Below are 13,107 nucleotides of genomic sequence, written 5' to 3' on the forward strand. Positions count from 1 at the left end.
CCTGCAGTGATAGTCTGGAGCTGAGACTATTGACCTTCAACCACCACAAAGATCTACCTTTATACCAGGTATGATTCCAGCCAGCAGAGTTCCCCCCCTTGATTCCCATTTGACTCCAGGTTTTCTCGGGCTCCTTGATGCCATACTTGGTCAAATGCTGCTTGATGGCAAGGGCAGTCACTCTCACCTTGTTGCGTTTTCTTTCCTATACTCTTTTCCCTGTCCTTTCTGTGGCTCTACCAATTATGGCAATCAGTGAATTTGCCCTTTGAATCGCCAGGTATCAAATGATCCCACCACAAGTTTCGACCGGCTATCGATCAAAGTGCCAAACACCAGTTAGTTAGTTCAAGGTCAAGGGTACTTTGTTTACACACAATTAGTCATGCAACATAAACACTATTAGTTAATTACACCTATCGACTAAGGTAACCTGTACTTAACTTCGGACACCCGGCTTTGGTCAGAGAACAGTGGCCGCTGTTTGATTCTGGATCTATCGAGTCCGAAGGAGTAACTGCTGCTCAGCTAGGCTCATCTGTCTGGTAGCGAGCGTTGAACTTGTACTTGCTTCTGGTGCTGCTGCACATGGAGATGGCCGTGACCGGGGTACCAGGACCAAGAGAGAGCGAACATATGACGAAGTCTTCTTCTTATACCTGGGGGTTTTCGTGCTCTTTTGGGCGGTCCTTCAGTTTGGGCTCCACTAATTAGGTGATCCCTGATCACTCTGTTCGATTCCTAACCAATAGGTGGGCGGAGTTCTGGATGGCTGGGCGTGTCCCAAGCGGTCACTGACCCCGTTTGCATTTCCCTTGAACAGGGAGTGGCGCCGAAATGTCTGGGACTGTCCCGATTGCTCGAGTACCAGTCCTTTGTCTCGGGGAAGATGGGCCATCAAATGCTAATCGGCCCCATTAAAATGCTAATTGGACGGAGTTTCGATAGCGTCTGGACTTCTCGCTTACAGATATGCATTTCAGGCTCTGAGCTTGCCTGAGCCTTGGCTTGTCCATTTTACCTGCTAGGCTTTGCGAATTTCTCTGTACCTAGTTGGAAGTGGCCATCCCAGTTGGCTACAACCTCACCTCTGGCATTCAGATCTTTTGCCCATGTTTGAACCAAAACTGTGATGAGGTCAGGAGCTGAGTGACCCTGGCGGAACCCAAACTGAGTGACAGCAGGCAGGTTATTGTTGAGTAAGTGCCGCTTGATAGCATTGTTGATGTCCCCTTCCGTCACTTTGCTGATGATCGAGAGTAGACTGATGGGACGGTAATTGGCTGGGTTGGATTTGTCATGTTTCTTGTGTACAGGCCACACCTGGGCAATTTTCCACATTGCCGGTTAGATGCCAGTGTTGTAGCTGTATTGGAACAGCTTGGCCAGGGGTGCGGCAAGTTCTGGAGCACAAGTCTTTAGGACTACAACCAGAATATTGTGAGGGTCCATAGCTGTTGCAGTACCAAATGCCTTCAGCCATTTCTTGATATCACTTTGAGTGAATCGAACTGGCTGAAGACTGACACCTGTGACGCTGGGGACTTCTGGAGGAGGCTGAGATGGATTATGATCTCAGCATTTCTGGTTGAAGATTGTTGGGAACGTTTCAGCTTTGTCATTTGCACTGGTGTGCTGGGCTCCTCCATCATTGTGGATGAGGATATTTGTGGAGCCTCCTCCTACAGTGAGCTCCTTAATTGTCCTCCACTAGTCACGGCTGGATGTGGCAAGACTGCGCAGCATAGATCCGATCCACTGTTCTGCTTAGTTCTGTGTATCACTTGCAGCTTATACTGTTTGCCATCCATGTCGTCCTATGTTATACCTTCACCAGGTTGACATTTTTGAGGTGTGCCTCGTGTTGCTTCTGGCATGACATGGGTTGATCCACTGCCTTGATGGTACAGTGGGGATGTGCCAGGCCATGAGGCTGCATATTGTGATTGTGTGCAATTCTGCTGCTGATTGCCCAAATCACCTCCCTGGACTTCCAGCTTTGAGTTGCTAGACCTGTTTGAAATCTATACCATTTAACATGGTGGTAGTGTCACACAACATGATGGATGACATCCTCAATGTGAAGCTGGTCACGCCTACCAATGCTGTGATGGACAGATGTATCTGCGACAGGTGGGTTGGTGAGGACAAGGTCAAGTAGGTTTTTCTCTCCTGTTGGCTCCCTCATCACTTGCCGAAGATCCATTCTAGCACCTATTTCCTTTTGGACCCTGCCAGTGTCTGGTCGTGCTACCGAACCACCCTTAGTGATGGACTGTGAAGTCTCCCACCCAAAGTTAATTCTGTGCCCTAACCCCCTCAGTGCTTCCTCCAAGTCGTGTTCAGCATGGAGAAGTATGAATTCACAGTGCAGAGGGAGGCCATTCGACCCATCGAGTCTGCACTGGCACTTGTTAAGAGCACCCTACTTAAGCCTATGTCGCCATCAACTCCCTGTAACCATACCTAACCTTTTGGACACTAAGGGACAATTCATCTAACCTGCACATCTTTGGACTGTGGGAGGAAACACACACAGGCAATGGGAGAAAGTGCAAACTCCACACAGACAGTCACCCGAGGCTGGAATTGAACCCGGATCGCTGGTGCTGTGAGGCAGCAGTGCTAACTACTGTGTCATCGTGCCACCCAGTCGATGTTCAGGACTCCCAGGACAACTCCCACTAACTGTTTACCATTGTGCTTCAGTGGAGTCTGTCCTACCAGTTGGACAACACATACCGAAGATGGTGATGGTGGTGACTGGGACATTGTACGGTATGATTCCATGGCTATGTTGGTTTGACTAGTCTGTGGGCAGCTTTCCAATTTTGGCATAAGTTCCCAGGTGTTAGTATGGAGGACGTTGCAGGATCAACAGGGCTGAGTTTACCGTTGTCATTTCTGGTGCCGTGGTTGATGCCGGGTGGTCTGTCCAGTTTAATTCCTTCTAGCCCTCATAGCGTTAATAGAATTGAGTGGCATGTTAGGCCATTTTAGAAAGCAGTTCAAAGTCAACCACAATGTGGGTCTGGAGTCATACATAGGGCAGATCAGGTAAGGGGAGTGGATTTCTTTCCCCCAACGGACATTAGTGAACCAGATAGGTTTTTACAACAATCGGCAAGCGTTTTGTGGTGGTCATTAGACTAGTTTTTAATTCCAAAGTTTTAAAATTAATTCAAATTTCAACAACTGCAATGATGGGTTTGGAACCCGAGTCCCCAGAGCGTGACCCTGGTCCTCTGGATTACTAATCAAGTGACCATAGAACTATGTCATGTCTCCCCTTGAAGTGTTCAGAATAAACTTCATTCAGAAAAATCTATTAAATGTTACAAATATTTACCAATTTTCTCTGATGTCCAAGAGAGGGATTAAAAACCAGCTTTACTCTTTGGAAAATGTGTTAAATGTTGATACAGGGATGATAGATTTTAGTCATTTTACCCCAGTCAACTCCAAGAAAAGAGCCAAGCTTTTTCTTTCAAATGCAAGCTATTTCTGGAACTTGCTCACATATATAGCTTTCTCCACATGTCTGCATGTGTTTCCTCTCGGTGCTCTGGTTTCCTCCACAGTCCAAAGATGTGTAAGTTAAGTGATTGACCATGTAAGTTGCCCCTTTGTGTCCAAAAGATGTATAGGTTAGGTGGGCTTATGGGGATAGGACGGGGAAGTGGCCTAGGTAGGGTGCTCTTTCAAAGTCTCAGGCAGACGTGATGGGCCGAATGACCACCTGCATTAGGAATTCAATGGTTCTATATGTTTGATAGTTTTAAAAAAACATACAGACTGTTGTTTAATTTGGTTTGTCTCCAGTCATTTTTTCAACTGTTTCTTAACATGGCCAATTCAATTTCGGCAATTAGTACAAAGACTTCCAAGTATAATGGCAAGGCCAATAGCTTCTGTAGGCAGCAGTAGATAAGTTTAATAACTAGCAAAATTTGTATTGCATCTTTCCTAATATTCATACATTATTGTTCAATAAAAGGTCTGGTTAGTATTCTGTCACCTTCCAAAGTCGAGGACTATCTCTTGAAGCCTATGATAAAAACAGTAAGCCAAGATAACAAAGAACAAAGAAATGTACAGCACAGGAACAGGCCCTTCGGCCCTCCAAGCCCGTGCCGACCATGCTGCCCGACTAAACTACAATCTTCTACACTTCCTGGGTCCGTATCCTTCTATTCCCATCCTATTCATATATTTGTCAAGATGCCCCTTAAATGTCCCTATCGTCCCTGCTTCCACTACCTCCTCCGGTAGCGAGTTCCAGGCACCCACTACCCTCTGCATAAAAAACTTGCCTCGTACATCTACTCTAAACCTTGCCCCTCTCACCTTAAACCTATGCCCCCTAGTAATTGACCCCTCTACCCTGGGGAAAAGCCTCTGACTATCCACTCTGTCTATGCCCCTCATAATTTTGTATACCTCTATCAGGTCTCCCCTCAACCTCCTTCGTTCCAGTGAGAACAAACCGAGTTTATTCAATCGCTCCTCATAGCTAATGCCCTCCATACCAGGCAACATTCTGGTAAATCTCTTCTGCACCCTCTCTAAAGCCTCCACATCCTTCTGGTAGTGTGGCGACCAGAATTGAACACTATACTCCAAGTGTGGCCTAACTAAGGTTCTATACAGCTGCAACATGACTTGCCAATTCTTATACTCAATGCCCCGGCCAATGAAGGCAAGCATGCCGTATGCCTTCTTGACTACCTTCTCCACCTGTGTTGCCCCTTTCAATGACCTGTGGACCTGTACTCCTAGATCTCTTTGACTTTCAATACTCTTGAGGGTTCTACCAAAGATTGGAGATAGGTGGGTAACTGTAAGAGGGACTGGGAAAAAGCAGTCAGTGCAGGGATCCCCTGCGGTCGTTCCCCTGAGAAACAAGTATACCGCTTTGGATACTTGTGGGGGGGACGACTTACCAGGGGTAAGCCATGGGGTACGGGCCTCTGGCACGGAGTTTGTCCCTGTTGCTCAGAAGGGAAGGGGGGAGAGGAGCAGAGCATTAGTAATTGGGGACTCTATAGTCAGGGGCACAGATAGGAGATTTTGTGGGAGCGTGAGAGACTCACGTTTGGTATGTTGCCTCCCAGGTGCAAGGGTACGTGATGTCTCGGATCGTGTTTTCCGGGTCCTTAGGGGGGAGGGGGAGCAGCCCCAAGTCGTGGTCCACATTGGCACTAACGACATAGGTAGGAAAGGGGGCAAGGATGTCAGGCAGGCTTTCAGGGAGCTAGGATGGAAGCTCAGAACTAGACAAACAGAGTTGTTATCTCTGGGTTGTTGCCCGTGCCACGTGATAGTGAGATGAGGAATAGTGAGAGAGAGCATTTAAACACGTGGTTACAGGGATGGTGCAGGCGGGAGGGATTCAGATTTCTGGATAACTGGGGCTCTTTCTGGGGAAGGTGGGACCTCTACAGACAGGATGGTCTACATCTGAACCTGAGGGGCACAAATATCTTGGGGGGGAGATTTGTTAGTGCTCTTTGGGGGGGTTTAAACTAATGCAGCAGGGGCATGGGAACCTGGATTGTAGTTTTAGGGTAAGGGAGAATGAGAGTATAGAGGTCAGGAGCACAGATTTGACGTCGCAGGAGGGGGCCAGTGTTCAGGTAGGTGGTTTGAAGTGAGTCTACTTCAATGCCAGGAGTATACGAAACAAGGTAGGGGAACTGGCAGCATGGGTTGGTACCTGGGACTTCGATGTTGTGGCCATTTCGGAGACATGGATAGAGCAGGGACAGGAATGGATGTTGCAGGTTCCGGGATTTAGGTGTTTTAGTAAGCTCAGAGAAGGAGGCAAAAGAGGGGGAGGTGTGGCGCTGCTAGTCAAGAGCAGTATTACGGTGGCGGAGAGGATGCTAGATGGGGACTCTTATTCCGAGGTAGTATGGGCTGAAGTTAGAAACAGGAAAGGAGAGGTCACCCTGTTGGGAGTTTTTTATAGGCCTCCTAATAGTTCTAGGGATGTAGAGGAAAGGATGGCGAAGATGATTCTGGATATGAGCGAAAGTAACAGGGTAGTTATTATGGGAGACTTTAACTTTCCAAATATTGACTGGAAAAGATGTAGTTCGAGTACAATAGATGGGTCGTTTTTTGTACAGTGTGTGCAGGAGGGTTTCCTGAAACAATATGTTGACAGGCCAACAAGAGGCGAGGCCACGTTGGATTTGGTTTTGGGTAATGAACCAGGCCAGGTGTTGGATTTGGAGGTAGGAGAGCGCTTTGGGGACAGTGACCACAATTCGGTGACGTTTACGTTAATGATGGAAAGGGATAAGTATACACCGCAGGGCAAGAGTTATAGATGTGGGAAGGGCAATTATGATGCCATTAGACGTGACTTGGGGGGGATAAGGTGGAGAAGTAGGCTGCAAGTGTTGGGCACACTGGATAAGTGGGGCTTGTTCAAGGATCAGCTACTGCGTGTTCTTGATAAGTATGTACCGGTCAGACAGGGAGGAAGGTGTTGAGCGAGGGAACCGTGGTTTACCAAGGAAGTGGAATCTCTTGTTAAGAGGAAGAAGGAGGCCTATGTGAAGATGAGGTGTAAAGTTTTGGTTGGGGCGATGGATAGTTACAAGGTAGCGAGGAAGGATCTAAAGAGAGAGCTAAGACGAGCAAGGAGGGGACATGAGAAGTATTTGGCAGGAAGGATCAAGGAAAACCCAAAAGCTTTCTATAGGTATGTCAGGAATAAGCGAATGACTAGGGAAAGAGTAGGACCAGTCAAGGACAGGGATGGGAAATTGTGTGTGGAGTCTGAAGAGATAGGCGAGATACTAAATGAATATTTTTCGTCAGTATTCACTCAGGAAAAAGATAATGTTGTGGAGGAGAATGCTGAGCCGCAGGCTAATAGAATAGATGGCATTGAGGTACGTAGGGAAGAGGTGTTGGCAATTCTGGACAGGCTGAAAATAGATAAGTCCCCGGGACCTGATGGGATTTATCCTAGGATTCTCTGGGAGGCCAGGGAAGAGATTGCTGGACCTTTGGCTTTGATTTTTATGTCATCATTGGCTACAGGAATAGTGCCAGAGGACTGGAGGACAGCAAATGTGGTCCCTTTGTTCAAAAAGGGGAGCAGAGACAACCCCGGCAACTATAGACCGGTGAGCCTCACGTCTGTAGTGAGTAAAGTCTTGGAGGGGATTATAAGAGACAAGATTTATAATCATCTAGATAGGAATAATATGATCAGGGATAGTCAGCATGGCTTTGTGAAGGGTAGGTCATGCCTCACAAACCTTATTGAGTTCTTTGAGAAGGTGACTGAACAGGTAGACGAGGGTAGAGCAGTTGATGTGGTGTATATGGATTTCAGCAAAGCGTTTGATAAGGTTCCCCACGGTAGGCTATTGCAGAAAATACGGAGGCTGGGGATTGAGGGTGATTTAAAGATGTGGATCAGAAATTGGCTAGCTGAAAGAAGACAGAGGGTGGTGGTTGATGGGAAATGTTCAGAATGGAGTACAGTCACAAGTGGAGTACCACAAGGATCTGTTCTGGGGCCGTTGCTGTTTGTCATTTTTATCAATGACCTAGAGGAAGGCGCAGAAGGGTGGGTGAGTAAATTTGCAGACGATACTAAAGTCGGTGGTGTTGTCGATAGTGTGGAAGGATGTAGCAGGTTACAGAGGGATATAGATAAGCTGCAGAGCTGGGCTGAGAGGTGGCAAATGGAGTTTAATGTAGAGAAGGGTGAGGTGATTCACTTTGGAAGGAATAACAGGAATGCGGAATATTTGGCTAATGGTAAAGTTCTTGAAAGTGTGGATGAGCAGAGGGATCTCGGTGTCCATGTACATAGATCCCTGAAAGTTGCCACCCAGGTTGATCGGGTTGTGAAGAAGGCCTATGGAGTGTTGGCCTTTATTGGTAGAGGGATTGAGTTCCGGAGTCGGGAGGTCATGTTGCAGCTGTACAGAACTCTGGTACGGCCGCATTTGGAGTATTGCGTACAGTTCTGGTCACCGCATTATAGGAAGGGCGTGGAGGCTTTGGAGCGGGTGCAGAGGAGATTTACCAGGATGTTGCCTGGGGGTATGGAGGGAAAATCTTATGAGGAAAGGCTGATGGACTTGAGGTTGTTTTCGTTGGAGAGAAGAAGGTTAAGAGGAGACTTAATAGAGGCATATAAAATGATCAGGGGGTTGGATAGGGTGGACAGTGAGAGCCTTCTCCCGCGGATGGATATGGCTGGCACGAGGGGACATAACTTTAAACTGAGGGGTAATAGATATAGGACAGAGGTCAGAGGTAGGTTCTTTACGCAAAGAGTAGTGAGGCCGTGGAATGCCCTACCTGCTACAGTAGTGAACTCGCCAACATTGAGGGCATTTAAAAGTTTATTGGATAAACATATGGATGATAATGGCATAGTGTAGGTTAGATGGCTTTTGTTTCGGTGCAACATCGTGGGCCGAAGGGCCTGTACTGCGCTGTATTGTTCTATGTTCTACCATTCACTGTATTCCCTACCTGCATTAGACCTTCCAAAATGCATTACCTCACATTTGTCCGGATTAAACTCCATCTGCCATCTCTCCGCCCAAGTCTCCAGACAATCTAAATCCTGCTGTATCTTCCTACAGTCCTCATCGCTATCCGCAATTCCACCAACCTTTGTGTCGTCTGCAAACTTACTAATCAGACCAGTTACATTTTCCGCCAAATCATTTATATATACTACAAAGAGCAAAGGTCCCAGCACTGATCCCTGTGGAACACCACTGGTCACAGCCCTCCAATTAGAAAAGCATCCCTCCATTGCTACTCTCTGCCTTCTATGGCCTAGCCAGTTCTGTATCCACCTTGCCAGTCACCCCTGATCCCGTGTGACTTCACCTTTTGTACTAGTCTACCATGAGGGACCTTGTCAAAGGCCTTACTGAAGTCCATATAGACAACATCTACTGCCCTACCTGCATCAATCATCTGAGTGACCTCCTCGAAAAACTCTATCAAGTTAGTGAGACACGACCTCCCCTTCACAAAACCGTGCTGCCTCTCACTAATACGTCCATTTGCTTCCAAATGGGAGTAGATCCTGTCTCTAAGAATTCTCTCCAGTAATTTCCCTATCACTGACGTAAGGCTCACCGGCCTGTAGTTCCCGGGATTATCCTTGCTACCCTTCTTAAACAGAGGAACAACATTGGCTATTCTCCAGTCCTCCGGGACATCCCCTGAAGACAGCGCGGATCCAAAGATTTCTGTCAAGGCCTCAGCAATTTCCTCTCCAGCCTCCTTCAGTATTCTGGGGTAGATCCCATCAGGCCTTGGGGACTTATCTACCTTAATATTTTTTAAGACACCCAACACCTCGTCTTTTTGGATCACAATGTGACCCAGGCTATCTACACCCCCTTCTCCAGACTCAACATCTACCAATTTCTTCTCTTTGGTGAATACTGATGCAAAGTATTCATTTAGTACCTCGCCCATTTCCTCTGGCTCCACACATAGATTCCCTTGCCTATCCTTCTGTGGGCCAATCCTTTCCCTGGCTACCCTCTTGCTTTTTATGTACGTGTAAAAAGCCTTGGGATTTTCCTTAACCCTATTTGCCAATGACTTTTCGTGACCCCTTCTAGCCCTCCTGACTCCTTGCTTAAGTTCCTTCCTACTTTCCTTATATTCCACGCAGGCTTCGTCTGTTCCCAGCCTTTTAGCCCTGACAAATGCCTCCTTTTTCTTTTTGACGAGGCCTACAATATCACTCGTCATCCAAGGTTCCCGAAAATTGCCGTATTTATCTTTCTTCCTCACAGGAACATGCCGGTCCTGTATTCCTTTCAACTGCCACTTGAAAGCCTCCCACATGTCAGATGTTGATTTGCCCTCAAACATCCGCCCCCAATCTATGTTCTTCAGTTCCCTCCTAATATTGTTATAATTAGCCTTCCCCCAATTTAGCACATTCATCCTCGGACCACTCTTATCCTTGTCCACCAGTACTTTAAAACTTACTGAATTGTGGTCACTGTTACCGAAATGCTCCCCTACTGAAACATCTACCACCTGGCCGGGCTCATTCCCCAATACCAGGTCCAGTACCGCCCCTTCCCTAGTTGGACTGTCTACATATTGTTTTAAGAAGCCCTCCTGGATGCTCCTTACAAACTCCGCCCCGTCTAAGCCCCTGGCACTAAGTGAGTCCCAGTCGATATTGGGGAAGTTGAAGTCTCCCATCACCACAACCCTGTTGTTTTTACTCTTTTCCAAAATCTGTCTACCTATCTGCTCCTCTATCTCCCGCTGGCTGTTGGGAGGCCTGTAGTATACCCCCAACTTTGTGACTGCACCCTTCTTATTCCTGATCTCTACCCATATAGCCTCACTGCCCTCTGAGGTGTCCTCTCGCAGTACAGCTGTGATATTCTCCCGAACAAGTAGCGCAACTCCGCCTCCCCTTTTACATCCCCCTCTATCCCGCCTGAAACATCTAAATCCTGGAACGTTTAGCTGCCAATCCTGCCCTTCCCTCAACCAGGTCTCTGTAATGGCAACAACATAAGTGAAAAGGATTCCCAGTTTATGCTCTGGGTAATCTCTGAGTCTATGTGGATGTTTCAGTCATTGAGCAGACTCTGGAACCTCAAAAGCTAGGACTTAAAAAAACCCAAAGTAGAGCAGACAAAAAGTGGACTTGGAGAAAATGGAAAAAGAACTAATAGTTTTAGTGTAGCCATATGGGCTATTTATTAGTCCTGTTTTTTTAAATTTTAGAGTACCCAATTAATTTTTTCCAATTAAGGGGCAATTTAGCGTGGCCTACCCTGCGCATCTTTGGGTTGTGGGAGTGAAACCCATGAAAACATGGGGAGAATGTGCAAACTCCATATAGACAATGGCCCAGAGCCGGGATTGAACCTGGGACCTTGGCGCCATGAGACAGCAGTGCTAACCACTGAGCCGCCGTGCTGCCCATCCTGGTTAATAACAAATACTGCACCAGACAGTAGTGATCTGACTGCTATAATCAAAGATAGTTGAGCTGAACTAAATGCTTGGGTTCACAAAATGTATTAATAATCAGATTGTTTTCTGTTAAATGCACCATTTTTCAATAATATGTTTCCACAATAGGCTCTTGAGCATTTGTTACCATTCATGCTATCCGATTATCATTGCTGCATAGAGCTGAAAGCAAATCCTGTTGTTTCATATGTTGCAGACATAAAGTTTTAAGTATGCTCAATAAAAACCCACCTTTCACCAAGAATACTGATTCTCCACTGTGCAATGAGGCCCTGGTGGACCAGCTCTGGAAACTAATGAACTCAGGTACATTTACAATCCCTAAATATGAATTATTATTTATGGTTTCTATTATCTGATTATTTCCTTAATTGTGACATGTTCAAAGAGTTTACCACAGAGTTAAAAGACTATAAAACAGATTCATTTATAAGTATTTTCCTTGTTTTAATCACATTGCGAATATGCTATGTCAAGTAGTGATTTGTTAAGCTTGCCCAAAGTGAAGACATTTTCCAAATATTTTTCTGTATATTTCTGTACATTACACTTTAAAAATTTGGTTGAAAGTTTTGACTCTTGCTTCTGTTTTCACCTTTAAAATCACATTGCCTGTTCATACAGGTAAGTAGTTTGAGAAACTGCTCGTTGATGTACATTATACATTATATTTACATTATATATAATTTACACACAGGCTTATATATGTGCACTTTTGATAATTGCTGTTTGGAAGTTTCAAATAATGCAAATAAAACAGTAACCACATGTGCAAAGTACAACATCACCCAACAATTTATTATCCTTTGTGATGTATTGCATCCATTTTAAGCTCCTCACTGTGGCTATTTGTAAATAGAAATTTGTAGCCAGTGACAGGTTGTTCTCAAATGCTTCCTTCAAAGTATCTCAACTTGCCCGTTTCTGTTGTTCTTCGATCTTTTTGAGTATTTTACAAGCTTAGAGAAGTGTACTATTGCCAATACAATTTTTTGTACAGACTTATTTTCAGACAAATTATTTCTAAAGCTGCTGTAGATGTGATTTCAGATGCTCTGGTAATGAAATGGTTATACTTGTTAACTGTGATTTCTGATGTGCTCAATAAAAATGGCAGTCATTGGGGCACCAGAAGTTCTGGCTAAGTTTAGTTTTTAGTGTATTATGTTATGAAAGTCAGCTCCAGATGTTTTTCTTTCAATGTAGAAACTTTCAAATTGCGGGACACAGTTGCTTTGATGTCTGTTCAACTTTAGAATGGAATATTTGGGTCAGTTAATTTGATGGTTTCAAACCCATACAAAATTATAATCCAGGATTTAACAAAGAATGTGTTTTGCTTTGTTTTTGTAACCTCAATGCTAGCTTGGCTTAAAGGCTAAACCAATTTTGTATCACTCTTTTGGGAATAGTGGGTTATACTGAATGAAAAGACTTTAGTCAACTTTCATTTGGAACATAGATATACAGTGGGCTAAACAGCTGGCTGCAATGCGGAACAATGCCAGCAGCGTGGGTTCAATTCCCGTACCGGCCTCCCCGAACAGGCGCCGGAATGTGGCGACTGGGGGCTTTTCATAGTAACTTCATTGATGCCTACTTGTGACAATAAGTGCTTATTATTATTATTTAAAATACTTTTGAAAAATGTTGAATGGTAATAAGAATCATTCTATATTATAGTCCTTACGCATGTGTCAGATGAATTTAGTATTCAACAATAGACGCTACCTTTTACAGCCATATTGGGCAGCACGGTAGCATAGTGGTTAGCGCAATTGCTTCACAGCTCCAGGGACCCAGGTTCGATTCCCGGCTGGGTCACTGTCTCTGCGGAGTCTGCACGTTCTCCCCGTGTGTGCGTGGGTTTCCTCCGGGTGCTCCGGTTTCCTCCCACAGTCCAAAGATGTGCAGGTTAGGTGGATTGGCCATGCTAAATTGCCCTTAGTGTCCAAAAATTGCCCTTAGTGTAGATTGAATGGGGTTACTGGGTTACGGGGATAGGGTGGTGTGGGCTTGGGTAGGGTGCTCTTTCCAAGATGGGCTGAATGGCCTCCTTCTGCTCTGTAAATTATATATGATCTATATTCTCAG

General features: G+C 45.5%; 1 protein-coding gene across 2 annotated transcripts in view; it reads left to right on the top strand.

Moving 5' to 3' along the window:
* The window catches only part of taf2 (TAF2 RNA polymerase II, TATA box binding protein (TBP)-associated factor), a 298,552-nt gene that overhangs the window by 236,399 nt on the left and 49,046 nt on the right, over window positions 1–13,107 (top strand). For both annotated transcript variants that reach the window (XM_072467396.1, XM_072467397.1), the window contains exon 22: window positions 11,210–11,319. In XM_072467396.1, coding sequence (XP_072323497.1) covers window positions 11,210–11,319 — 110 coding nt within the window. The remainder of the gene's footprint in view (window positions 1–11,209; window positions 11,320–13,107) is intronic.

Source organism: Scyliorhinus torazame, chromosome 11 (genome assembly GCF_047496885.1).
Source record: "Scyliorhinus torazame isolate Kashiwa2021f chromosome 11, sScyTor2.1, whole genome shotgun sequence".
Lineage (NCBI taxonomy): Eukaryota > Metazoa > Chordata > Chondrichthyes > Carcharhiniformes > Scyliorhinidae > Scyliorhinus > Scyliorhinus torazame.